Below are 25,638 nucleotides of genomic sequence, written 5' to 3' on the forward strand. Positions count from 1 at the left end.
AGCAACCCACCCTCCCACTTGCTTTAAGAAGCATGTAATTATAAGAAGAGTAAGAGAAATAACAAGGTACCCCGGGAGTGGTTTGGGAGGAGGATAGGAGGGAAGAAAAAGGCCATTAAGGACATTTCAATGTAATGACAGCCTTTTGGTTGGACTGTCCACGGGGGTGGAGTGGGCGGGTGCAGAAAGCCTTCCCCCACGCGTTCTTACACGTCTGGGTGTGGAAGATATGGAACATGGTGAGTACTGAGGGAGGTTAAACATGGGCTGGAGTGGCACTCTGTGACCCCGCAGCTCTTCCACCAGACTTCGGAGGATGTCAGTTTGATCGCTCAGCAGCTGCAGCATTGCATCCCGCCACCGCTGATCTTGCTGCCGCCACATCTCATCTCAAGCGTCCCTCCTGTCCTCACGTTCACTGGCATCTTTCCTATAGCTTGCTACCACGTCCTTCCACTCCCCCAGATGAGCTCTTTCATTGCGGGTTACTGCCATGATTTCTGTGAACATCTCATCCCGTGTCCTCTTCTTCCTCCTCCCTATCTGAGCTAGCCTTCGGGCTGGAGTAGGGAGGCTTGAAAAATTTGCAGCTGCATGAGTGGGGGAAAAGAGCGATAGCAGGATCATAAGAGATACATTTCACAGAACAATGGTTACACTCTTTCACAGTGAACTACACTATTCACCGTACGTAGCACATGTCACTTCACTACAAGGTCGCCTTTGGATTCTTTTAGTATTTAGTGCCTGCAGCTGTGGTGTAACAGATCAACACAGACGCAGGTCCGGGGATTACAATTCAGCTTGCAGGCGGTTATGGTAAGGCCTACATCAAATGGCAGATCACCCTGTCCCTTCCCCCTGCAACACCCCCCTGCGTGGCTATTAGGAGGTAAAATTCCTGCTGGCCAGCCAACTGCTAAAAAGCACATCTTTTGCTTTTTTTTTTATGCCTTCAGAAGGATCAGCACTAGAGGAAATTGTGAATTGTGTTCCCCCCAATTCTGCATGTCTGCTATAATGGCAGGTCACTGAAACCCTATCCCCTCCCCCATTCCCCCCCCCCCCCCACCGCGTGGCTATTAGCAGGTAAAATTCCTGCTGGCCAGTCAACTGCTAAAAAGCACATCTTTTGCTTTTTTTCTTATGCCTTCAGAAGGATCAGCACTAGAGGAAATTGTGAATTGTGTTCCCCCCCACTCTGCATGTCTGCTATAATGGCAGGTCACTGAAACCCTATCCCCTCTCCTATTCCCCCCCCCCCCCACCGCGTGGCTATTAGCAGGGAAAATTCCTGCTGCCCAAATGCTAAAAAGCTCAGTGCCATTAAAGACACCTCCCCATAGGAATGGGCAGCTTTTTCCCTTCCCCCCGCATGGGAAGGATTTCTTTTAAGCCGCAGGAAAGTATCACCGTAGGAATGGTCATCTCTGTTCCCTTAATAAAATACATTAATTTTTACCAGGTGACCATGAACGATATCACTCTCCTGAGGATTACAGACAGAGATAAAGAAATTATGCTTCTTGAATGCCAGCAATCCCCGGGACCATACGCAGCTAGGCTTTGTCATGCAATGATACCCGATTATGTGCTCCAGGCATGGCGTGGTAAAGTTTCGTACCATGGTGGACGGAATAAGGCTGCCCTGCCCAGAAACCTTCTGAAAAGGCTTTTGGGGTACCTCCAGGAGTGCTTCATAGAGATGTCCCTGGAGGATTTCCGCTCCATCCCCAGACATGTTAACAGACTTTTCCAGTAACTTTAATGCCAGCTAATGCATGCAAGCCCTCATGGCAAATGAATCATTAAAAAATGCTTGCTTTTAAACTATGTTTTATATTTACAAAGGTACACTCACCAGAGGTCGCTTCCATGGCTTCACTGTCCGGGCTAGTGGCTTGGGAGGGCTGGGAGCTTAATTCTGTCTGGGTCATGAAAAGCTCCTGGCTGTTGGGGAGAATGGAGTGCTGTGTGCTCGCTGCAAGGTAGTCCTCCTCCTCCTCCTCCTCCTCCTCGTCTTCCCCCTCCGCTGAATCCTCAGCCATGGGTGAGATTATTACCCCCACCTCGGAATCCACAGACAAGGGGGGGCTTGTCCTGGCGCAGCCCCCTAAAATTGTATGCAGCTCAGCGTAGAAGCAGCATGTTTTTGGCCCAGATCCGGATCTGCCATTTGCTGCTTTGGTTTTCTGGTACGCTTGTCTGAGCTCCTTCACTTTAACTCTGCACTGCACTGAGTCCCTGGTATGGCCTCTCTGCCTCATGGCATTAGAAATTTTTTCAAAAGCTTTTTCATTTCGTCTTCTGGAATGCAGTTCTGCTAGCACAGAATCTTCTCCCCATACAGTGATCAGATCCAATAACTCCTGTGTGGTCCACGCTGGAGCTCTTTTCCTATTCTCAGGAGACTGCATTGTTACCTGTGCTGCTGAGAGTTCCACACTGGTCAAACAGGAAATGCAATTCAAAAGTTCGCGGGGCTTTTCCTGTATACCTGGCCAGTGCAGTAGAGTTCATTTACCTGTCCAGAGCGGCCACTGGTGCACTGTGGGATACCTCCCGGAGGCCAATAACTTCGATTTCCGTCCACACTAACCCTAAATCGATTTAGTAATATCGATTTTAGGGTTACTCCTCTCGTTGGGCAGGAGTACAGAAATCGATTTTAAGAGCCCTTAAAATCGATTTAAAGTGCCTTGTAGTGTGGACGGGTACAGCGTTAAATCGATTTAACGCTGTAGTGTGGACCAGCCCTGAGATAGGTATCGTCAGCTCCACTTAACAGACAAGGGAAGTGAGGCACAGAGAGATGCAGTTGCTTGCCCAAAATCACATTGCCAGGATTAGCGCTCAGGAGTCTGATGCTGATCTCACTCATGCTAGGGTATATCAGAAATAGAGCTAGAGCAAAATTTTCACAGCAAATAGTTTATTCACCAAAAAATACAGTTTGTGTCGAACCGAAACTATTTGCAAATTTGATTTGAATTTGCAAAATATTTTTGGGATGTAAGGTGCCATTCACAAAACTACCAGAGGTGGTGGTGGTTGTGGTGTTACTGGTGCACTTCTTCACAATTTTTAGCCCAGTGGTTAGTACCATCACGTGGGATGTGGCCCCAGGTTCAATTCCCCCCTCCACCTAATGTGGAGAAGGGATTTTAACTAGTGTAGCCCCATCTTGCAAGAGACAGTCCTAACCATTAGGCTATGGGATATTCTGGTGTGGGTCTCTCCCTCCCTCCCTCTGAAGGTGTTCCACTTTTTATAAATCAATTATTAAATTCTATGAATTGCTACTATGAATGACAATGAATAGTCATTGGGCCAATGAAAAAAATGTGAGAATTACTCTATAGCTTGGTGGTTAGGACACTGCCCTAAGATATAGAAGAACCTAGTTCAAGTCCCTACTCCAATGACTAGTTAATTATTCATCAAAAGTGGAAGAACTTCAACAGGAGAGACTGAGAAAGACCAGAATATTCATAGTTCAGTGGCTAGGGTGCTCTCCTGCAATGCATGAAACCCACGTTCAAATCCCTTTTCCACATCAGGAGGGGGAACTGCCAATGAACCAAAAAAATCAGTTATTCACCCAGCTCTAATCAGAGCTCTACTGAAGACAACGGACATACACTGATATAAAACCAAGATGAAGTCTGAATCAGCCCCAGGGTCTCCTAACTCGTAGCCTTGTGCTATGAAGACCAGAACACAATGTCTCCTATACACATAATTTGTGCAGTGCCTGTGGATCTCTCAGTATGAAAGATTCTATATAGAAAATAAATGAAAATTAATATGCATTTTAACTGATGGATGTTTTAAACAATTCTGATTTAAAAGTTTGTTTGAGCTATTGGGTTCCCAACTCTCCTTTAGAAAATAACAACAGGTTTTCAGAATAGAATTTCCTAATTTTGTGTGGCTATCATGAATGTAAAAGAATTACAGCACAGCAATTTAGCCATTAAGCCCCAAAAGATCTAATTGTAGGCTTACCAGCCTTGACAGGCTTTCTCCTAACACTGTCAATATGTGCCCATGAGTCAAGACAACCATATATCTTTATTTGACAGCTATGCTGTGAAAAAAAAAAACACTTTCATAGGTATTAGGTGAGAAACCAAGTATAGAAACTGTACAGGCAGATTTACTGCAAACCCCAGCTATTTCCACTCATTTCTCTGGATCTGTTAGGAAGATATTTTAAAAACTGGGATGAATGGATTTAATTGCAGTGTTTAAAGTGATTTATTACTGATGATGGTTAAGTAAGAGCTAACTGTATTATTGTTGTTGTTGTTATTTGTTGAAATGCTAAAGTCGTTACACAAGCAAAATTCTTATTGAAATCATCAAGTAATTAAGTAAAATCTGAAGGAGGACTTTATGATTTGACCCATTATTATTCCTACAGTGACATACAGGTGTGTAGTGCTTCACATGCAAAAGATGATGGCAAGGACTGTGCATGCCAAAGAATTTATAACCCAAGTTGTATGGCAGGTTAGCATGTATGCATTACAACCCCACTCAGCCTTTCCATATTGCTACAGCTAATCAATTATCAATTGCTCTTTAACCTTCAAACATAATTTCTAAACTCTCTTCTCTCTCCCTTTTGTGCTACAATTTAACTCTGTAAAGTGCTTTAGGAAATGTTTTGTCTGAGATAAAAAGTGAAGTGAAGTACATAAAGTAAGGTGAAATTCTGCTTACCTCTCTCACAAGAGTAGTCATGTTAAAATCAGTGGGACTACTTGTCTGAGTACAGCAAACAGGATTTGGCCATCAAATTGCATTGTTCTGCATTACTAATGCATTTCCCTTCATCGTGCACAACAATCTCTCTGTTAATACATCACTAAGCAGGAAAAACCAATAGCACAAAGCTGCAGACAGTCTCAGGATGAGACTCAGACCACTACATTCATTCTACTAGGACCTGATTCTGCAAAGCTCATCAGCTTTTATGGAACTTACGCACATGCTTAAGTCCTTTGCTGAACTGGGGCCTTCTGACCTATGTCATTCTTGAACCTTGGTACTATCAAACAGAATGTGGAAGATCTGCAGCACATATTGTAGACTTCCAAAGAAAGCACTTGACATGTAAGAGTTGCACTCCTAAACAGTGGAGTACATTCATAGAAAGTAATGATAGCATTTGATGTTCAAGGTGATCTGACAATGTTTATCAATTTGGCATACTGAACTTTGTGCTTGATTTTCCCCCTAAATATATGAGGATGGATCTACCTAACATAATGAATGAACGTGACACTCAAACAGCTTTCATGTTCATTATGTAGTTTTCACAGGCTTATCAATAAATGACCTGGGCTGTGAAACCAGAGGCACTCAGCAATCCTCACTGTGGATAGCACTGCTAGGGGAACTGCAGGATGTATTGTCTATATAAAAATCAAACAATAACCTGCCTCTTTGTAATTATTAATGCAGAAGTTATAATCACTAATAAAAAAAGGCACCACATCAACATATTTTGAACAAGTCAGTAAAGTCTATAGCAACAGTACTTGAAATAGTTTACTCAATTATCTTGCCTTGCCTAAACTGAAAGTTTTATAATGTAGTCATATGACTTTTAAAAACTAACTTTATATTTGTGGATAATCTAAGCACTATACCAGATGTACAGACACTCTTTTCCCAACCTATGTATTATATAATTCTTTTTAGCATTAGCTTTAATAAAATTTTTAAATCTATTCTTATTCCAGTATTTCCTTACCAGTATAAAGTTAAACTAATTCCACGATTTTCAACTAATTCCCCAAGAGTAGGAAATAAACCCCACTATTACTATATGAGTTAAAACTGGAATACTGTAGTTTAGATTTCATTGTATGTCCTTTAGCTAATAGATTTTTCTTTGCACATCAGGAAGTTGTCAGTTATTCTCAACAATTCAGAAATACTGAGAGATAAGTGAAAACGTTCTTACTCCCAAATCTTTGAAATCTTCCAAAAGACTCAGTTTCTCAGGAACAGACTCTAGATGGTCCAAGGCCACTCGGGTACTCTGAAGAATAGAACACAAGAAAAAAGAAGCATTATAAAAATTTGATAAACGCTTTCAACCCTATTCTGAAGTCTGAAACACTAAAATTCCCTGCACATGTTGTAACCTCCAGGATTTATATAAATATCTGTGTATGTGTCACTAAACTACTCAGTGTAAAAATAATTGCTACTAACAGCTAAAAATGACAACAATAATGCAATTGTTAACAAATTGCACTCTTATCATGAGCATCTATAAAGAATTTTAATCAATTTCTTGATTGCAATGATTCTTATTCACAATGGATGTAATTTCTAATTTTCATCTTATTATTTATTATCATCATCATAGCATTTAGGAGCCACGGACTCGGACCCCATTGTGTCAGATTCTGTACAAACAGAACAAGAAGATAGACCCTGCCCCAAAGACCTTAAAAGCTAATTTTAAGACGAGAGACAACAGATGTATACTGACAAATGGGGGAGTACAAGGAAACAATGAGACAGTATTGGTCAGCATGACAAGTTGTGGTCTCAGGACGCCAACAGCCGAACCATTGCACAGTTTTTTGTAGGCATCCTGGCAAAGGAGAGTTTTAAGGGGGGGGTTGAAGGAGCATAATGAAGTAGCTGTATGGATGTTTACAGGGAGCTCCTCTCAAGCAGGAGGGGCTGCATGGAGAAAGCATGAAGGAGCTTGTTTAAATATTTAACAAGCAGACAATGGAGGCTGGCATCATAAACCAAACGAGGTGTGAGTCAATCTTTTGATACTGAATGAGAGATGATAGGCAAAGTAGGGATGGGTCGGGATGGGTCCTGAAAGCAGAAACAACTAGCTTGTTTGACATGACAGAAAGGAGGGAGCCAGAAGAGAGAAGCAAAGAGAACGGTGATGTTAAAGCAACATGCTAAGAAAATGATCCCTGCAGAAGCATTCTGACTGAGTATGAGTGGGGCAAGAAAAGGACATTGTAGTAACTGAGATGTGAGATAAGAACTTGGATGAGAGTTTTAGTTTTGTGTAGTGCTTGAAGTGCGCCAGGTTGCAGCCCTAGGAAATAAAATTTCCTAAAAATGAACTGGGTAGCTGAAGGGTGCACATTTTTAGTACAACTTGGAGAAAACCCCCTATGACTGGCTGCCTTCACCACTTGCCCACCTCCAGGAGTACAGCAGTGAATGAGAGCTGGTGCAGAAAGCAGACAGAGCTCTCTACCCCTCCCCACAAAAGCCCACACCATTCTGACGGAGGAGGGGAAGAGCAGAAAGAGCACAGCAGCTCAGAGCAGCTGCGCTCCCTCCTCCCAAGTCTCTCCTGTGAACAACTGGATGGCTCCTCTGCTCCTAACCTCTCTCTCCCTCCAACATGAGGCTTGGGAAGGGCAGAAGGGAATGAAGAGCGCTTGGAGCTGTGCCCCAGCCTGGAAGGGGCAGAAGGGGTCCCAGCTTCAGGCCCCCTACTAGGCCTAGAAGATAGGTGTGAAAAAATCCAGGGGCTTCAGGAGGAGCAGAGATGAGGCTGGAGGGGGCAGAACAGATGGGAGGGCTGAAGGGACAGGATTGATTTGGGTCAGAATTAAGCGCTGGAAAGGGAGATGGGCAGATGTGGGGATCATGACACCCGCCCCTTAAGCACTTGATGTGTGGCTGGATAGAATAGGCCATATCTTACTGATATTATGCGGAAAGAATCTCCAATTTCCTTGTATTGTAATTGTAATAGTGAAGTGGATTTAACAAAAATATTAATTTGTAAATCTGCAACAGAAGTATGTGCGTATGCACACCCACCCTGCACAAAGAAGAATGAACCACAGTCATTTTTCATAAATAGAAACATTTACAGTTAAGAATTATGCAAAGAATATGTATACTCAAAATTTTATATTTTTTTGCAGTAGAAATATATTTACTAACGATTGTAGAAAATTTTGGGCAATGAATCAATAGCAGGATACATAGGAAGCATTTCATCTCTACACCAATGGTTCAAATCCAACCTATAACAAGTTGAGCACAATTGAAAACAAGTGAGTGGTAAGATCCAGGGAAGGCGTGTGGCTAGGTTAGATGGTGCATGCACTAATACTGAGCATCTCCTCAGCGTTCCTACCGACCAGGTTACTTTGGAGTTCTTCAAAGGCTGTACCTCCACTACTTGCTCAGGGACACGTAGAAGCAACATTGCTTTTTATTTATTTATTTATTTATGTATTTGAGTGAATACTTCCTTTGGCATAAGAGGCCTCACTGGCACATGGAGGTATAAATTACACTACTCTGCATCAGGTTCTTTTAATCTAGTTCCTAATCTACAAAGAACCATAAACCTTATTGCTGCTGCTGCAAGCTGAAGTATAAACAAAAACTAAGCAAAAACCCACAAGCCACACAAAATGAATCAATTACAAAGTCAAATGACAGCATGCTCCGAAGTCTGTGCAAACTGGGTTAATGGCCTTCAACTAAGGAAGCTTTTCTGCTCATCCTGGAGAGTTCGGCTCATCAGACAGCAAGACCATCCTAGCTAGGTCCCAGACCAAGCTTTTAGAGTGACTATGACACCTTTAATCTTAACAGGATATGAAGAGGAAACAAGTGGATAGCTCTAAGCAGGGCTATTACATGTTTAGTGCATTCTTCCCCAGAAGGCTGCAATCTGAATCAGATGAAAGGTCACCCCAAAATGTTATAGAAGCAAAATAACAAATGAATGAAAAATTGTTGTATGGTCAGCATTAGGGAGGAAAATGTACACCTCCTTGGTCAAACAGAGATTTAATATGGCCTTACAAGCCTCCTTTATTCCCAAAGAGAATCAACCTGTATCAGACTGAAATATAGCAAAAGGTGCAGTTCTTCAACAGCATAGTTGGAGTCAAATCTCAATCACCTAACAGAGATAATGACAAAGGAGGAATGGAACAGACACTCTGATGGCAGCCCAGAAACCTATTGCTATTTGCATTGCACTGTATACCCACAACAAAAGACAGTTCCTGCCCCAAACAGTTTAAACTCTCAGTAGTACAAAATCTTACTAGAATGTGAAGACGAAAACATCAAAAAATAGAATGTACAACAGTTTCCTAACTGTACAGATAAACAGATTAAACAAGGCAATATTCTAAAGGGAAGCAGGCCTGTCTCATCTTTTTCAGAGGATTGTTTCTCTTTGTGAAACTGCAAATAATAAATAAAAACAAAGTGTGGCATATGCTCAAAAATTCAGTTTCTAGATCTAATAACAACAGTCCCCAGGGTATAAAATTATTATTTTTTGCTCAATTTAAAAAAATCTGGAAGAAAGTCCAGGATGTTCATCTGCCCAGCTCATAGAAAGCATACTAGCAACAGCTCTCCCTCAGGAAAACAAAGTATCTTCTGCTGACCCTCATCAGTGTCTTAGTGTCAGCCAAACAGGGGATCAGCAACTATATAATTCAACTAAAGCCACATTTGAAACTTATCCAAAACAGAGAATACAATGATTACTTACCTTACAGTAACTGTGGTTTTTTGAGACGTAGTTGTCAGTGTGAATCGCACTGTACGTGCACATGAGTCTCACGAGCATGAGATCACAGTCTACTGAATAGCAGTATCCACTGGGGCTTTGCAAGCACCCCGTGGCTTCTCGTGCTCTGATGCAAGGGCATCAAAGTTGGAGAAGCCACAATCCTCCATCAGTTCCCTTGCAATTTAAAGCCCATGTTCACTGAGGTCTCAGGAAATGGAGGGCTGGTCAAATAACCACAGTTACTAGAAGGTAAGTAACCGTTCTTTCTCCTTTGAGTGTATGCCAGCATGGATCCCACTGTATGTGACTGGCAAGTAGCACCCTGGCTGGATGGTGGGATGAAGCATTATCAGCTGCATCAGCTGAACAGTGATTGCTGTACTGCTCTCCTAAACTTGGCATCTGCCCTGGTGGCTAAGTCCAATGCATAATGTTTGACAAAGGTCAGTGGGTTACTACGTGTTGCCACCTTGCAGATTTCAGAATTTGACACATTTCTGATACAGGCAGAGGATGTTGCTTCAGCTCTGGTGGTATGAGCCTTGATGTTTAGTGGAAGATGTACAGAAGCCAGCTGGTAACACAGCAAAGTATGTTGCATTATCCACTTAGATATTAGCTGTGATAAGGTGGCCTGGCCTTTTGAATGGCTGGCTATAGCCAGTAATAAATGGGGAGACAATCTGATTAGTTTGTTTCTGCCCATATAGTAAAGTAAGGCTCTGGAAATGTCGAGCATCGGTAACTTTTCTCTCAATGTTGATTGGGCATTGGGAAGAAGACAGGCAAATGGATTGATTGATTGAGATGGAACTGTGAGACCATCTTGGGGATGACCTTAGGATGAGGATACAACATCACTTTGTCACTATGAAATGTCATGTAGAGAGGGTCAGCTCACTCACTCTCCTAGCTGAAGTGACAGCAACAAGGGTGATCCGTCTTCAGAGTGAGCTGAAGTAAGACGTGTTCTGACAGAGGATCGCAGAAAATGCACATGAATCTCAAGAGGACAATGCTGAGATTCCAGGCAAGAGAAGATTTACTTATTAGTGGATAAGTATTTAGCAGGACCTTGAGAAACTTCAGTGCCCCAGGTATAAGACCACCAAGCATGACTATACTGGCATATGGCAAGCAAAGACTGCTGGAAGGCGGACCATAAGGCAGAGTGTTTCAGATGCAGCAAGAAATTGAAGATCTTTGGTACTATAGCCTGCATAAGCTCCATGCCCTATGGAGAGGTCCAAATCAAGAATCTCTTCCATTTTGATGCACAAATCCTTTTGGTGGATGTCTTCCTGCTCTGTATCAGGATCTCCTGGACTTCTCTGGAACAGTCCTGTCTGTGTCACTTACCCAGCTAACATCTGGGCAAATTAATCAGATGCAGCGACTTTGGGTCTGGATAGGCTATCAGACGTGCCATGCAATCAAATCCAGGGAGTGGGGGAGATGCATTGGCAGCTGAAAGGATATCTGTAGCAAGTGTGTCATCCAAAGCCATCTCTCTTGATATGGAGCTACAAGAATGATTGTGGTTTGTTCTCTTTTTATTTTGGAAATCACCCCATGAATCAAGGGAATCAGTGGAAAGTTATAAAGAAGGCCTGGGTTCCACTGCAGAAGGAAGGCATCAGGCAATGAGCTCTGGCTCCTGTCCCCCCTAGAAAAGATATTCTGGCATTATTCTTGGTCTGTCATGGAAATCTTACAGCGATGGAATTTCAACTTTATGATGGATCTCCACCGGGACCATACATGATTGGTCACTGGTTATTTGCTTAGGAAGCCTGCCAGGTCACAAAACCATTGGGGTTATCCTGTATTGGTGGGATCATATTCAGAGTCTGATAGCGTCCAGATAGAGGGATGATGAGCAGGTGTCTCCTTGCTTGTTTATATAGTGCATCATGGAGATGTTTGCCATCAGGGGGTTTGCACTGTGGAATCTGGGAGGACAGGTAAGAATTACATATAAGCTAGCTTGATGTTTCTAAGTTTCAGGACATTTATGTGAACTCCTATGTTATGCGAAGAATTTCCAAGAGCCAGGTCCTTTGCATCTATAACTTGTTCAGATAGGCTCCCCAGACTGTCCCTCATGAGTCTGTGATTAAAGTCTTGGTAGGGCCTGGGAATGAGAATGGTACCGATCTCCTTACGTTTGGGTTCTAGCCACCATGTCACCTCTGTGAGGACAGGAAATGTCACCAGGACCCTCTTGTCCATCCAATGTCTCACCAGTAGACACACCCTGCTGGGATTTATGTCTGATCTGTCTATCATCCAGATAAAGATAGATATGATTGCCCTGTCTTATCAAAGCGGGGTGTTACCATGACTAGATATTTGGTAAAGACTTTCAGTGCTTTGGAGAGTCCAAATGGCAGTACCTTGTACTGATAAAGAATTGGCACCAGTATGAATCTCAAGTACTTCCTGGGGCCAAGTGAATGTGGAAGGATGCTTCCTATAAGGTGAGAGTCAATAACCAATCCTGACCCTGGAGAGATGGAATGACAGAAGCAAGTGTTACCATCCTGAACCTGAGGAGGCATATGTCTTTGCTTTGGAGTTGTTTGAGGAAGGGATGATGAAAATTGGGAGTTAGAAGCCTCTTCCCTTGTACTCCTGTGATACCTGTAAGATGCTGAGATAAAGCAATGAGGCCACTTCTGTATGTAATAGGATTGTAGTGAGAAGGTGTGAAACAGAGGCCCACTGGTGGTTCACTACTCTGTGTCAGCAACTCTTGTCAGGCCTGACATATTCATTACACTTAACATGCTATTGTCATGATATATACCCAAAAAGTGGCATGTAATATATCATTGGAAAACTACTGATCTTTAATATTCTTGTATGATGTATGTGAAGAGTGTGCACAAAGAATTATAAATATGTGCTAGAATTAAGTTCTTTAAATGTGTTTGACAAACAATGCATAAGCCCCGTCTGCCCTAGACATAGAAATGCATATTTACTTGTTTGACCAGTCTGGTCATCAGGCACAGACAATGAAGACACATTTACAATCAAGTAGACAAAGCCATCAGGAGAGAAAGCAGGAAAGACTGATCACCTAATAATTTTGATGGGGGATGGAGACTGCACCTCCAGGAAGCCTTCCTGCCTCTTGAAGCAGGGTTAATGACGTTGGGAAGATGTAAACAAGGACAGAAAGCCATTTTGGCATCCATCTCTTGAAGGCACAAAGAAAAAAACACTCTGATTCTGCAAAGGTGGATCCTGGATGGAACAGCTAGTCATACTGCAGAAGTTGCCATAAGTAGGGAAACCATCTTGAACAAGGACTATATAATTAAGTTTTAGTCTTAGAAGTGTAGTTTTTTGTTTCATTTTAAGCCTTTCTATCTTTATTCCTTTTACTAGTTATCACTTAAACCTATGACCTTTTGTTTAATAAACTTGCTTTATGCTTTCTATAAACCAATTCAGTGCTTTGATTAAAGCAGACTGTTTGTTAAAGGTAATAAGCCAGTGGGTGCTCTCTCTTTAAGGGAGCAGTGAACTTAATAACTACTGCATGTGTTCAGTGAGAGAGCTGGATACTCCAGGGCAGATGGTTTTGGGGAAATTTGGGACTGGTGGATGTTGCAGTCGCCCTGTAAAAAGTAACTGTGTGGTGGAAGCCAGGATGTGACCTGCATGCTTGTATGCTGGCTGTTAGTGTCAGGGGTGTGAGCCACAGCTGCATAACATTTAAGGAACCAAGAGTTGCAGGGCAGGTGATGACAACTTCTTACTGTCTGGGTTGAACAGCTAAGTGTCACAAAAGGGTCCCTGAAGAGGAAAGGGGAAGAGAGGTGGGTAGTGGGTAAAGTGTGGAAATGAATAGTGCTGCCTTGTTGATGATGTCTCTGACCCATGTGTCTGATGTAACAGTGGACCAAGCTCAGTGGAAAGGGGCAAGATGACTCTGGAGGGTAAAGAGAGGGTTTGGATCAGTGTGTCTAAACACTCTTATCAAAGCAGCTGCCTCTGTGACTCTCAGGTAAGTAACAGAGAAAGCCAAGGATGGATGTCTCCAAGAGTACTGGGATTTTTTAGGAAGCTGACATTCTGGTTGTAGGCCCACAGAATATGACAGTGACCCTTGTCTCTGTTGGGGCTGATACTCTCTGTGTAAATCTCTGAGGATTAACATAGCCTTTGAGTCTTTCAGGGAATGGGGTACCTCATTGTTCTTTGATCTCACAAGGCAGGAACTCAATGGTGGCTTGTTCCTTTTGGGTTTCAGGAAGCTGGGACACAGTGTCGTATGAGTTGCCCCAGAATGTGTCAATGACTCCCTCTATGGGAGGGGAACTCATTGGTGTGCCCCAGGGTGCACCAATTATACCCTCTACAGGAGGAAAACTCATTGACTGGCCCTGGAGAACATTAATGATGACCTCTAAGTAGGGAGACTCATTGATTTTATAAAAGGGAAACATGAGAAGGTTCAAAAGACGATGGCAAAAGATGGATGGAATGAGGGCATGAGTACGATGGACAGTACGTTGTAGTGGTCTGGTCAGATGAAAGGAAGATTAGAGAAAGGAACTGTAATAATGTATTGTGACTATGAAAGGAAATTACAAGAGTTGGAAATACTCCAAAAGGCTCTTACATCAGAGTGAATCAAAAGGCAGATTTCAACCACAAACTAAGTGAGCTTGGAGCAGAAAACAAGGCTCTATGAGTAAAACTAAAAGAAATCTGCTCCTCTGCACACCGTATTGTTGCTAGAACACAACAGAAAGGTAATTTTAATGACCCTGATTCAAGCAGTGATACTGATAAAGACCAAAACAAAAACAATGGGAAACACCTTGAAAAACAAATACAAGATTGGAACCCTTAGTCACACACTGGGGAAAACTGGGATAATTGGCCTCCTCCTCCTCTTAACCCAGAATTAAGTGCCAGTGCTCCCTTGGCCTCTCTCCAAGTGACCACTTGGTAGTCAGGGACAGGTGAAAACAGAGTGGCTCATAATACTTATAAGTACACTACTCTCAGCACAAAAGAAATGAGGGGCTTACTGAAAAAAATCTCTCTGATCTAAAGCCAAAAGACTCAAATTTGATATTCTGGAAAAAAATAAGCCAGACGGTTACCACCTATACATTATATCCCAGCGAGCTTTATATCTTAACAAACACTAAATGTCCCCATCTATTATGGGCCAAGATTCTTACAGAAGGGCACTAAAACGGTGTTTGGGCCTCTGTTAAATGTGAATCTGAAAATGACGTGACCCGTGCCTGCACTGAGTTTAAGGAAGCCACCCAAGAAGTCTTGGGGAACAGAGCTGGTAATTGGGGATTGATCGTGGGCTGTATACAAGGCAAGGATGAGCCTGCTTCTCAGTATTGTGAAAGAAAATTGGAGATGTATTCCAGCAATGCAGGCATTATGGACCCAAAGAAAACCGATCAAGTGTTTCTAAAAATGTGAAAGAAAGGATTTAACTCCCACCTGCAAACAGCCCTTAATTTGGGAGTGAACTGAGGCTCTGATTATGAATCCATCTGTATTTGGGCCTTTGAATGTGAAGCAAGACAAGCTACAGAGATAAAGAGCAAGTCTGCTCATGTTGCTGTGGTAACAGCAAAAGATAATGTAATTTGCTGTAACTGTGGGTGTTTTGGACATGCCCAAAAGAACTGCAGGCACAAGGCCCTAGAGCCTAGTCAGGGACAGAATCACAGCCAGCTGAATCTCTGCAGTACCTCACTGCCCCTTCAATCTGATCCTGGGCCCATCCTCACTGTCCCCCTTACCTCACTGTATTTTGTATGTGGGGAGACTGGACATTGGGCAGCCGGATGCCCAAGCCAAGTAACCTTGGGCAACTGGCCCCAACCGGTATCTCAGCCAGCTGCCAATCCTTACTCACACCTAAGCAAAGAGGAAATGGCCAGGCTTTTAAATTCCATGATCCACTAGGATCCAGCGCGCCCCCACCCCCCCACTTGTCAGTCCACACTTAGAAACATGGACAAGGGGCCGGCCATGCACAATTCTCATGGACACAGAAGTGTATGTTTTCCCCCTCCCCATTACTAAACAGTATATTACTATTTCAGGGGTAGGAGATGCACAGCTCACGGCTTATAAAAGCTACCCTCTTCTTGTAAAATCTAATCTATTCTTCTGGACTCAGTCTTTTTATGTAGCTTTAAATAAATGCAGAGGGGACTATTTTGGGCATGGATGTCCTCTGTGACCTTGCAGCAACTCTTAAACTTGTTCAGAGTACAGTTATATTTGCTGATAAACTTATGCGTACTCATACCATTCCTCTCCGTAATGATAAATTTCTCTCTTCTGTTGCAACTGCCAAATCGGTGGCTCTCAATTGGAACACCTCTAACCCGTTTCAAGAATTATGTTCCAGGTTCCTCTGTGTTTGGGCAGAAAATAAACTGTCTTGCAGTTTGGTGCCTGCTCATCTCTGCCCACCCATGCAGGTTACCAGTCAACCCCCTCCATGTACCAAACCTGAGGCCGTGGATGTGGTAGGTGACATTATTCACTCTTTACTTCAGCAAAGCATACTGGTTCCTTGTGAAAGTGCACCCTCTTAAGCCCACACATTACAATTGCACACTTTAATCTTCTTAATCCTGCTACTTTGATGCTGACTACAGGGGAACCTCATTTGTGCCCTCTTTCTGAGGATATTATTGTTAAGGAACCAACTGGGTAGCACAACTGCCTGCTTCCTTTCTTTCCATGAGGGCAACCCCTAATGCTAGTACAGGAGTTTCACCCTTTCAAACTCATTACTAGAATAACTATGTCATTGGGGGAAGGATGTGCAGTCCCGGCTCCCATCCTCCTGATCTCTGACACTGCACAGGAATATATCAAATGCACCCTCTGATACTAATTGTCCAAGACCGATGAGAAGCCCAGGACCCTCCAGAGACCCCTCCTCTTGGGTGGATGTACAGGAGGGAGGGAGATCAGGTCATGGTAAGAACCTGAGTTACTTGAGCCAAAATACTCGGGCCCACACATAGTATTGGCCCATACAGATACCTCTGTGAAAGTGCAAGGAATTCCAACATGGGTCCATAAAACCAGAATTAAAATGTATCAATGAATTAATTTTGTTTATATTGTATCCTTTTAGGTAACACATGTGGCTCCCACATTAATCCTCCTGGCAAACATACCTGATGCAGCCTCCTGGGACCCGCCCTTGGTACATATTACACAAGATACTTGTTTCAAAGCTGGCCAGTATGTGCAACTCCCTACAGGAGGCAGAGGTGAATGGGTAAAGAAACCAGACACTTTTCTTACCCCCAGACTGGACCACCTGGGACCTATTGTGGTTATAGCTCGCCTCCAAAAACATCCAGGCTCCAAGGTCCCAATCTGAATACCACAGCCCAAGAACAGTCTTTGGATCACTCCCTGCATCTCATCGGATCTGGACTGTAACTGGCTATTGAGCTTCAGGGGGTGAGGGTCACACACATATAGGACCCTCAATTTCAGGATGCAAGATCACAGAATGTTGGGAAAAGGACCAAAGGACAGAGTGTCAATTTAAGGATACCCCCTTTGAACAAACAAACTCTTCTATTTCAAGGGCCTCGGATGGATTGGTTGAGATTCACAGTATTTATGAGTCTGTTAATGGGTTGGGAGAATATCGATGTGAATGTGTGTGGGAGGGTTGGGCAGTTTTCAGGAACATTACAGTGTTTGCAAATGCAGCATGGGTGGACATTCCTCCTCTGCTATGGGAACCTGGGATGGAGGGACACTATTGTCAGGAACAGTGTGCGCACGCGCTCAAACAATTACATTGTACGGATGTACAATGTTACAGTCTAATCACTTGTGGATACTCCCTGCCTACTGTCTGACCGATATTGTATCCTATCCCCCAGACAGCATTATTCAAGTAGGCCCCAACAAAACACTTTTGCAAACTCTGTTCAAGTTAAATATGATTTGTCCAATTTTTCGGCACCCTTGCAAAATGTATGTTCAGACCTCCCTAGCTCCCTGCAATGGCTGCAGGATCAGCTACAGTTTCTAATGCACCAGTATGTTATTCAAGCCCATACAGCCAGAAGGCAGAAACATACATTTTCGGTGATATAGGAGGATTTTTTTGAAAGCTCCAATTCCATACTAAATACGCTTAATTTAAATTCTGAAAGGTCATACAATTCTTGGGTCAAAGGCCAAAAGACTCAAGCCCTTGAACACACTAACACCGGGTTATCTTATGCTGTAAATGCAATTGATGTAGACATAGAGAATTTTTGCAAAATCATTGAGAAAACCTCAGATGCTATAGTCAACCTGGCCAAGTCACAAGCTAAAGGTCGTGCTTGTGATATGCTTGCTCGTGATCTGTTTAACATTGCAAAAGAAGAATGTTAGATGTATGCCTGGGTTCTCTCCCACCCTTGTCCACATTCCAAGCATTTCCACTCAATTGATAGCGGCCTCTTTACTTCCTCCAGGTTCACCCTTCTCCTTTAATTTTCTCCTTGTGTATCCCTCTGTTATTCCTACTCATGTGTTTCCTTCTTCTTTCCATTTCAAGTCTACTGGATATGTAACTAACAATACGGTGTACAAAGTAGAATTGTCTGGATACCTGGCACCATCGCTCCACAATACCATACTAATGACAACATCACACTGTTGCACAGAGGCGGACAGCTGTATTGTGTGTTCCTGTTCTACTCTCCTTTAACTCCGTCCACTTCTATCATTGTGGATGTCCTTCCTCTTGCAGATAGTGAAGTTGCTGTACAAGTATCTGCTACTCAGTGGTGTTTCATCACCGCTGCATCTTACTATATGTATGGACCATTGCAGTGCCAGGCAAACGCTTCCATATGCCTGCAGATTACTGACTCATTTACTCCAGGTGATGTGCACCTCCCCGGCCATGTGTTCATTGGAATAACAATGGCTCCTTGGTGGTACGATAACCTATACCTGGACAACACACCTGTTCAACTGGCCAAGGAGCTATTACTCAAAGTGGTCCTTGCAGCTGCTTCTGTGTCTGTGTCTACCACCGTTCATGACAGCACCACTAAAGGCCGCATCCAAGTTCAACTCTCCAACCAAACCATCACCTGACTGGAAGACCCTGTTCGTAATGCAGCCTACAACCCTCATTCCTGGTGGACTATTGTACAAATAGCAGCCGCTGCTGCTTCTATTTTTGTGCTACTAACTCTAGTGTCATGTATGGATATTTCAGACACATGCTTAAAAATCGCACTACGCTTCCTATCTCTGTCCCGTTCCCCTAGCTCCCCTCTTCCTCCCCTCCCCCACCCCCCTTGGATAACCCTAAGACCAATCATGTATACCAACGCATTTAAGTATTGACTACTTAGAGAAATGAAGTGGTAAAGATCAATATGTCAAACAGGAGGGAATTGTCAGGCAAGCGTTAAAATGTCCACCCAGTAACTTGGCTCTTAGAACAGAACAAACTCTCCCTTAACAGCCCTCCACCACTTCGCCTTAGGTATTCATGAATAATTGATGTAATCAAAACAGTTTGATGCATATGTTCTGTTTCTGGAAGGCTCTGAAGTCATCAACCAGCAGGGTAGGGACTACTGTCACTACCTCATCAGGTGAGGAAGATGGCAACTCTGGGTGGACTGGGGATCACTGCTGACTTTCCATTAACTCCATCTGCCAGAGGGCAACATCAGGCTCTGGTAAGGTGACCAGAAGTCCTGATTTTATAGGGACAGTCCTGATTTTTGGGTCTTTTTCTTATATAGGCTCCTATTACCCCCCACCTCCATCCCGATTTACATATATTTTTCACACAAAGCTGTTGGACAGTAGGAACTTGTCCTTTTTCTGGATACATGAGAGAGAGATCTGTTCTGGGACATGTACAATGATGGTCCCTAGTAAGGTGGATATGGTCAAGATGACATGCTTTAGGGGTCTGGCCCAGTGCCACTCCTATCTAGCCCGGGGCAGTGCTCTTGGCAAGGAACCACCAGTACTGTTTATGGTGTCACTCTCTGATGGCAACAGAGAGGTATCTCTGCTCAATGCCATTGAGGAGGAGTAAACTGGTGAGGGTGAGGAAGAGTAGCCCTTTGAAAGGCAGTGATGTGAGATGCATCATCTGCACTAGATCCAGTACTGGTTGCTACTTAGGGACAGGAGATATAGAAGCTTCTTCTGGCGCATATCTCTGGTTTGTCATTGATTTGGTCATGGGCTCCAACACCAGGGCTACTCCATCTTGTTCCATTCCCACCTTGGCGGCTCTGTCCTTGAAGGAGTGATGATTTCTGTCCTCCTCCTAGTGGGATGGTCCCAAGTTTTCTTTGAAGGTGTGTTTATGCTCCACATGGGATTGTCCCTCGACACTGCCCTTCTGCAACTAGGATGTAGTTATTAGCTGTGATGTTGAGGCTGATGGCACCAAGGTTGTTGGTGCTAATTTCAACAGTATACTCTTTGTTGTCCATCTTTCTCTGCCTGATCTCAGTGTGTAATACCTATTCAAGAGAGTGGTGGATAATGCTCTCTCTTTTGGCTTCACTTTGGTGGCTGTCATTGCCTTAGGGTCTGAAATGACATGCATGTATTGTACAAGCAGATGTAACTTGAGCTGCATGACCCTGAACTTACAGGTCCTGGAGCAAAATGACCAATGTACCAAACACCTACCTGGGATATGATTCTAGGGACAGAGGACAGGAAGGGACCTTCTGGGTCATCAGTGAGCCCCCTATTATTGCAGGCAACTCCATCATATAATCCCACTCATAAATTTATCAAGCTCCATCTTACAACTAGTCAGGATGTTTCCCCCATTAACCCTATTGGAAGGCTGTTCCAGAACCTCACTTCTTTGATGGTAGAAACATTCTTATAATTTCCTGTCTAAATTTATTTGTGGTCAGTTTATACCCATGCTCCCAGGCAGAAGAGGCAATGGCTGTGTTCATCAGTGAAGGGGATGAGGATATCGTAGGACAGGCAGAGCTTGAACGCCAATGATTTAAAGTCTGTCATGTTGGTATAAAGTGCCTCACTGCGCTGTATGGCAGCTGGTGGGGGTGTGGCTTGGAGGGGTGTCTCATTTCTTTTTTTTTAAGGAATATCAAAATTAAAGGAAATAGGGTAAAAGAAGGGTGGAGGTAAATTCTCTTCATCAAACTCGTTGAGAAAGGGAAAGTTTGAAACTCAGTAGAAGTAGCAGGTCAAACACAAGCTGGGTTTGGTCTCAGTGTCATGGAAGGCATGGGAGCACAAGAAGTAACTGGGTGCATGCATGGCCCTAATGAACACTGCTGTTCAAAAGAATCCAATTCACAGTGACACATACCTGAAGAACTTGATTGGGGTAATCTGTCTGTACAATTTATCAATTCATTATAAGATTACGAACTCTCTGTATGTATTGTGATACAGCATGGCCAGAGGGCAGCAGGAGAGTGATAGAGGGGAGATATGTAAGCCCCAGGATGATGAGAGCCTTATTCCCTGTAGAGGAAAGAAAGGTTGCTATAGATTAATTAGAGCACCTGAAGCTAATCACCTGATAAGCCTCCCCCGGCTCTGCTTCAATCAGACCGGGGAAGGAGTTGAAGCAGAGTGCTTTGGCGTTGGATTGGAAAGCAGTTTGGAGAAGTGCTGTGGCGGGCCTGAAGACCAAGAACCTAGGTGAAGGAAAATCCGGCTTGTGCAGAGCAGAAGGACTCCACAGAGACAAGGGTTTGGGAGAAACTTGGCCCAAGTGGAGAGAGGGCAGGAAGCCCCACAAGCTGAAAGGCTGGAGAGGGAAGTAGCCCAGGGGAAGGACTCGCTAGTTGAAGTGGTTTGCTGCTATCCCTAAGGCCCCTGGGCTGGGACCTGGAGTAGAGGGTGGACCCGGGTCCCTCACTCTCCACTCCCCTTCTCTGGGACACTAGTGGGACAGTTGATACCCCAGATCAGGGGCAAGAAATGGTGCCCTGAACCCCCCCACAAGAGGAGAAAGTGTGGGACCCATCATAATAGTGCCAGCAATTTGCCACAGTAGCTTTACCAAGTTCTGTCTTCTCTGTTGTCCTTTCATCTCCCTATTGGACCGAAATCCAATAGGGGTAGCGGCAAAGACCTAACAATAGAGGGTTATTAAATCACAAGTACAATGAAGTGTACCATCATCTCATCCTCAAACAACTCCATTAATCCCCCAAGATACAATTTAAAATAGCTCTCCTTGTTTTAAGATCCTTCCATGTATTTATGCAGCCTACCTCTAGAATCATCAGCCAGATTCTGATCTGTTACACCAGTTCCTTGTTTTCTTTTCCTTCTCTCCCTGTTCATATAGCACCAACCTCAACTCTGTCCATTCACACACTATCACCATTGTGGGAACAAAAATCTTCTTTTCTATATTGCCTTTTGTTTGAAACCACCCGGTATCTATGTGATTCATCAACTCTGTCACAATTAACAAGGTTAGCTGCACCTCTGGCTTCTCCTCTGGCCTCTTTGAGTGCATCCCTCATAGGTATTAGCTCTCATGCCATTACCTGTTCCTGCAATCCCTTCTTAGACTTTATCCTGGATTACGGTACCCCATAGATCAGCCACGCCTGCCTCAACAGGTCTGACTGGGTTAAGGTATCTGTAGTTCTTCCTTTTGGAAGTTTGTGACCAGCAGTGAATACAGTGATGCCAAATAGCCTTCTTAAAACAAAGTATTGTTCAATCTTAACATTAGGAACAAAGTATAACATAAGAAAGGTTTTCAAAACAATAAAAGGTCTACATATATGTCTATTGTAGCTATAATCCCAGAGGTAGGCTTATTTCACTGTAGACAGCCCAACCTCTGGCGTCTGGGTTCACTTTAGCTCAATTTTGTCTGTCCCCTTGAGGAACTGCGTCTTTTTATATCTCTAGTCAGAGTCTTTGTGATCTCTTCCCAGTTTTTTGTTTTGTAGTCAGAAACCGGTTTAGTGAGCTTTATGGTGGGTCAGAGACAGGGCAAAGTGAATGGCTTTTGCATTGTCCCTGAAGTGTTTGCAGGCAAATGTAATATCAGGACCCTTCCTGGGTGCATGTCCTGACAAATGTATTGTAAACAGGTCAATAACTCAGTCGAGATAAGAGCATTCATAAGGCAGCTCCAGATCCATCACAGACTCATTTTTAGTTCTGTGGCAAATTGCCGGTACTGTTATGCTGGGTCTCGCGCTTTCTCTTCTTTGGGGAAGGTTCAGGGCGCCATTGCTTGCCTCTGAACTGGTATTTTAATTACCCCACTAGTATCCTTGAGGAGGGGAGTGGAGAGGAAGGGACCTGGGCCCACCCTCTTCTCCAGGTCCCAACCCAGGGGCCCTGAGGTTTGTGGTGAACCACTTGAACTAGCGGTTCCTTCCCCGGGCTACTTCCCTCTCCTGCCCTTCAGCTTGTGAAGGGGCTTCTTGCCCTCCTTCTACACAAGCCAGGTGCCCCTTATCTAGGGTTTCTTTTGGACTTCTCAGCCCATCGCAGCACTCCTCCAAACTTTCCTTTTGTCTCTCTTCAAAACTGTTCTCTTCTCCAACTCCTTCAAACTGCTCTCTGCTCCAACCAAACCTTCCTGCTCCAACTCCCCACGCTGTCTGACTGAAGCAGGGGTTTTTATCACATGACTGACTGCAGGTGCTCTAATTGGCTTCAGGTGCTCTAGTTAATCTATAGCAAACCTTCCTCCCCTTGCAAGGAATAAGGCTCCCTGCTAACACTCTCCTGCTGCCCTCTGGCCATGCTGTATCACAGTTCTCAGCTGAAAACTTCTCTTTTCCTCCTGCATATAAGTCTTAATTTCTTTCTTTCTCTCTCTCTCTACTCTTGCTATTATTTTTACGTTAACCTTTTAACTGTATTATTTAACATCTAAAGTATTTGTGGATACAGGCTATAAGAAAGATGCTTTACATACAAAAATAAGTGTCCAGTCTTATGAAGTATTGAGAACCTTCAACATCTACATTGCACTATATCTCACAAGATCAGACCCTAAACCTGTACAAGCCAAAGAACTTTCTGTTTCCATTACTATTCAGTTTAATTAGAATCACTGGCAGAGGCCCTTAAGACTTCAGATATTAGAGGATTATACAATATCAGTGAAGCGCCATATAGTATTTAGATAACCATGGCAAATTATTTTGAAACCACAATCTTCCTTTTTGGCACAAATAAAGATGTCAAATGACTTCAGTCTCTATAGCAGTCCTTTATCAGTACAATGAGGACCTATAGCTTGTTATACTTAAGTGCTCTATGCTTCTGGTACCTAACTACTACAGATCTGTACTAGACTAACAGAGGCCCATTATGGAGGGCCTTATTAAACATACACAAGATTTTAATATCAACATGTGAAAAATAACCTGTTTACTACAAGCGTTAATCCAGACAAATTAAAGATGTTTTTATCAAGTCTTGGTGCAAATTTTCCAAAATACAGTGAGCTCTTAAAAAACTAAAAAATATCAGTAAAAATAAACTACTTTACTACTACATATTTTTAATATGTATGAGGTGTTACATGATTCTGCAGAGAAAATTTGGGGAACACTGTCTGGGGAAGACTAAGCATAGACTTAGTAATCAATGCATTCTGAATGTAAAGTCCATATTTTGACTTTACACATAAAGCATTTGTTTTTATTAGTATCAATAAATGGGAACATGAGAGGGTATTTTCATTCATACATTGAATCTTCACATTTTATGCTAAAAACACTGTCATTTTGCTGACCTCAAATCACAAAATGTACCTGTAAGTGTTTAATCTACAAACAATCTGTTAATGATTTGGGATCTTAAGCGGTGTATTCATTTAATTTTTTAAAGGATTTGAGCTTATCTGTAAACAAGACCAGATATAAATTATGCCTTAGAAGTGGACAAACAAAAGAAAAGGACCTACATACATAATTATCCATGGTGAAGCAGGATTAAATCATTATGGTATATGTAGCTTTTCAGTCTGCAGTGATTGGGGGCAAATGCAGCTGTACAAAATTCACCGGGAAAATGTTTCAATAAAGTTGTATAACAAATTTCCTGAAAGTGGTCCAAACATTTGCAGAAAACATGCTTGTTGCAACTCAACGTGTCAAATAAAAGTGGAATACTCCCTCATCCGTCTCTATTACTTCTAGACCTCTGAATTAAACTGCAGGATGGAACATGCATGAAGATGCAGTTGATGATGCACATTAACTTTTTCCAGCAAGAAATCTAAGTAACTGCTAAAATCAATTTAATTGAATTTCTCAAAGTAAATCTGATACATTTTAATTTAAAACCATGGATTTTGTCTTTTCACCTGATATTACTGTTGCATTATTTTGCCTGAGTTTCAAAATCTAATTCGAAGGCACCATGGGTACAGATATGGAAAAAACTTATAGAAGAAAAAGTGCTCTCAGATAAGTGAGCCACTTCTTGAACCTGGAAGAATTTGAGGACATACAATACAAAGAAAAGTGCTGAACTGCGAGACTGAAAACTTACCAGAACAAATTGTTTAGAAGAGATAATACCAAAGAGATGGAAAAGAGAGTTAAGTGAATATTCATTCTACTTAGGTATAAATTCTTACTGAATCTTTCCCGGAGGTACCCTCTCCCCTCCCAACATGTTATAAAAACTCCAGTGGGGTTGAAAATATTTCCTGGAGCTCCGTCCCGGACAGCTGTGGCTGAATTTAAGCCCTGATTCTAATTATCTTTGAACAGTGAGCTAACAAAAGTCAGTCTTACAAAATTCAAAACCAAAGTGAGAAATATTTTGGGTACAATTGAAACAACATTCCTTTCTTTATCAGCAACAAAATGGGAATGGTGAGTGAGTGGATTTTGAACCTGGCTGGTAAATTTTCATGATCGTTTTGCAAGCCTTATCTAAGCCGAGACAAAACTGTATAGTACCGTATAGTACTGTATATTTCTTATTTTCAGACGAATGTCTTGTAATCTAATTTATTAAGTCCTATTGAAAAATTTTTAAAGTCAAATTATTGATTTATCTTCAAAGTTCGT

At 42.8% G+C, this 25,638-nt stretch overlaps 1 protein-coding gene across 2 annotated transcripts in view; it reads right to left on the reverse strand.

Annotated features, from left to right (window-relative positions):
• CEP128 (centrosomal protein 128) overlaps positions 1–25,638 on the reverse strand; it is a 418,732-nt gene that overhangs the window by 38,285 nt on the left and 354,809 nt on the right. For both annotated transcript variants that reach the window (XM_050953220.1, XM_050953226.1), the window contains one exon: positions 5,978–6,055. In XM_050953220.1, the coding sequence (XP_050809177.1) occupies positions 5,978–6,055 (78 nt within the window). The remainder of the gene's footprint in view (positions 1–5,977; positions 6,056–25,638) is intronic.

This window comes from Gopherus flavomarginatus, chromosome 5, assembly GCF_025201925.1.
Source record: "Gopherus flavomarginatus isolate rGopFla2 chromosome 5, rGopFla2.mat.asm, whole genome shotgun sequence".
NCBI lineage: Eukaryota > Metazoa > Chordata > Testudines > Testudinidae > Gopherus > Gopherus flavomarginatus.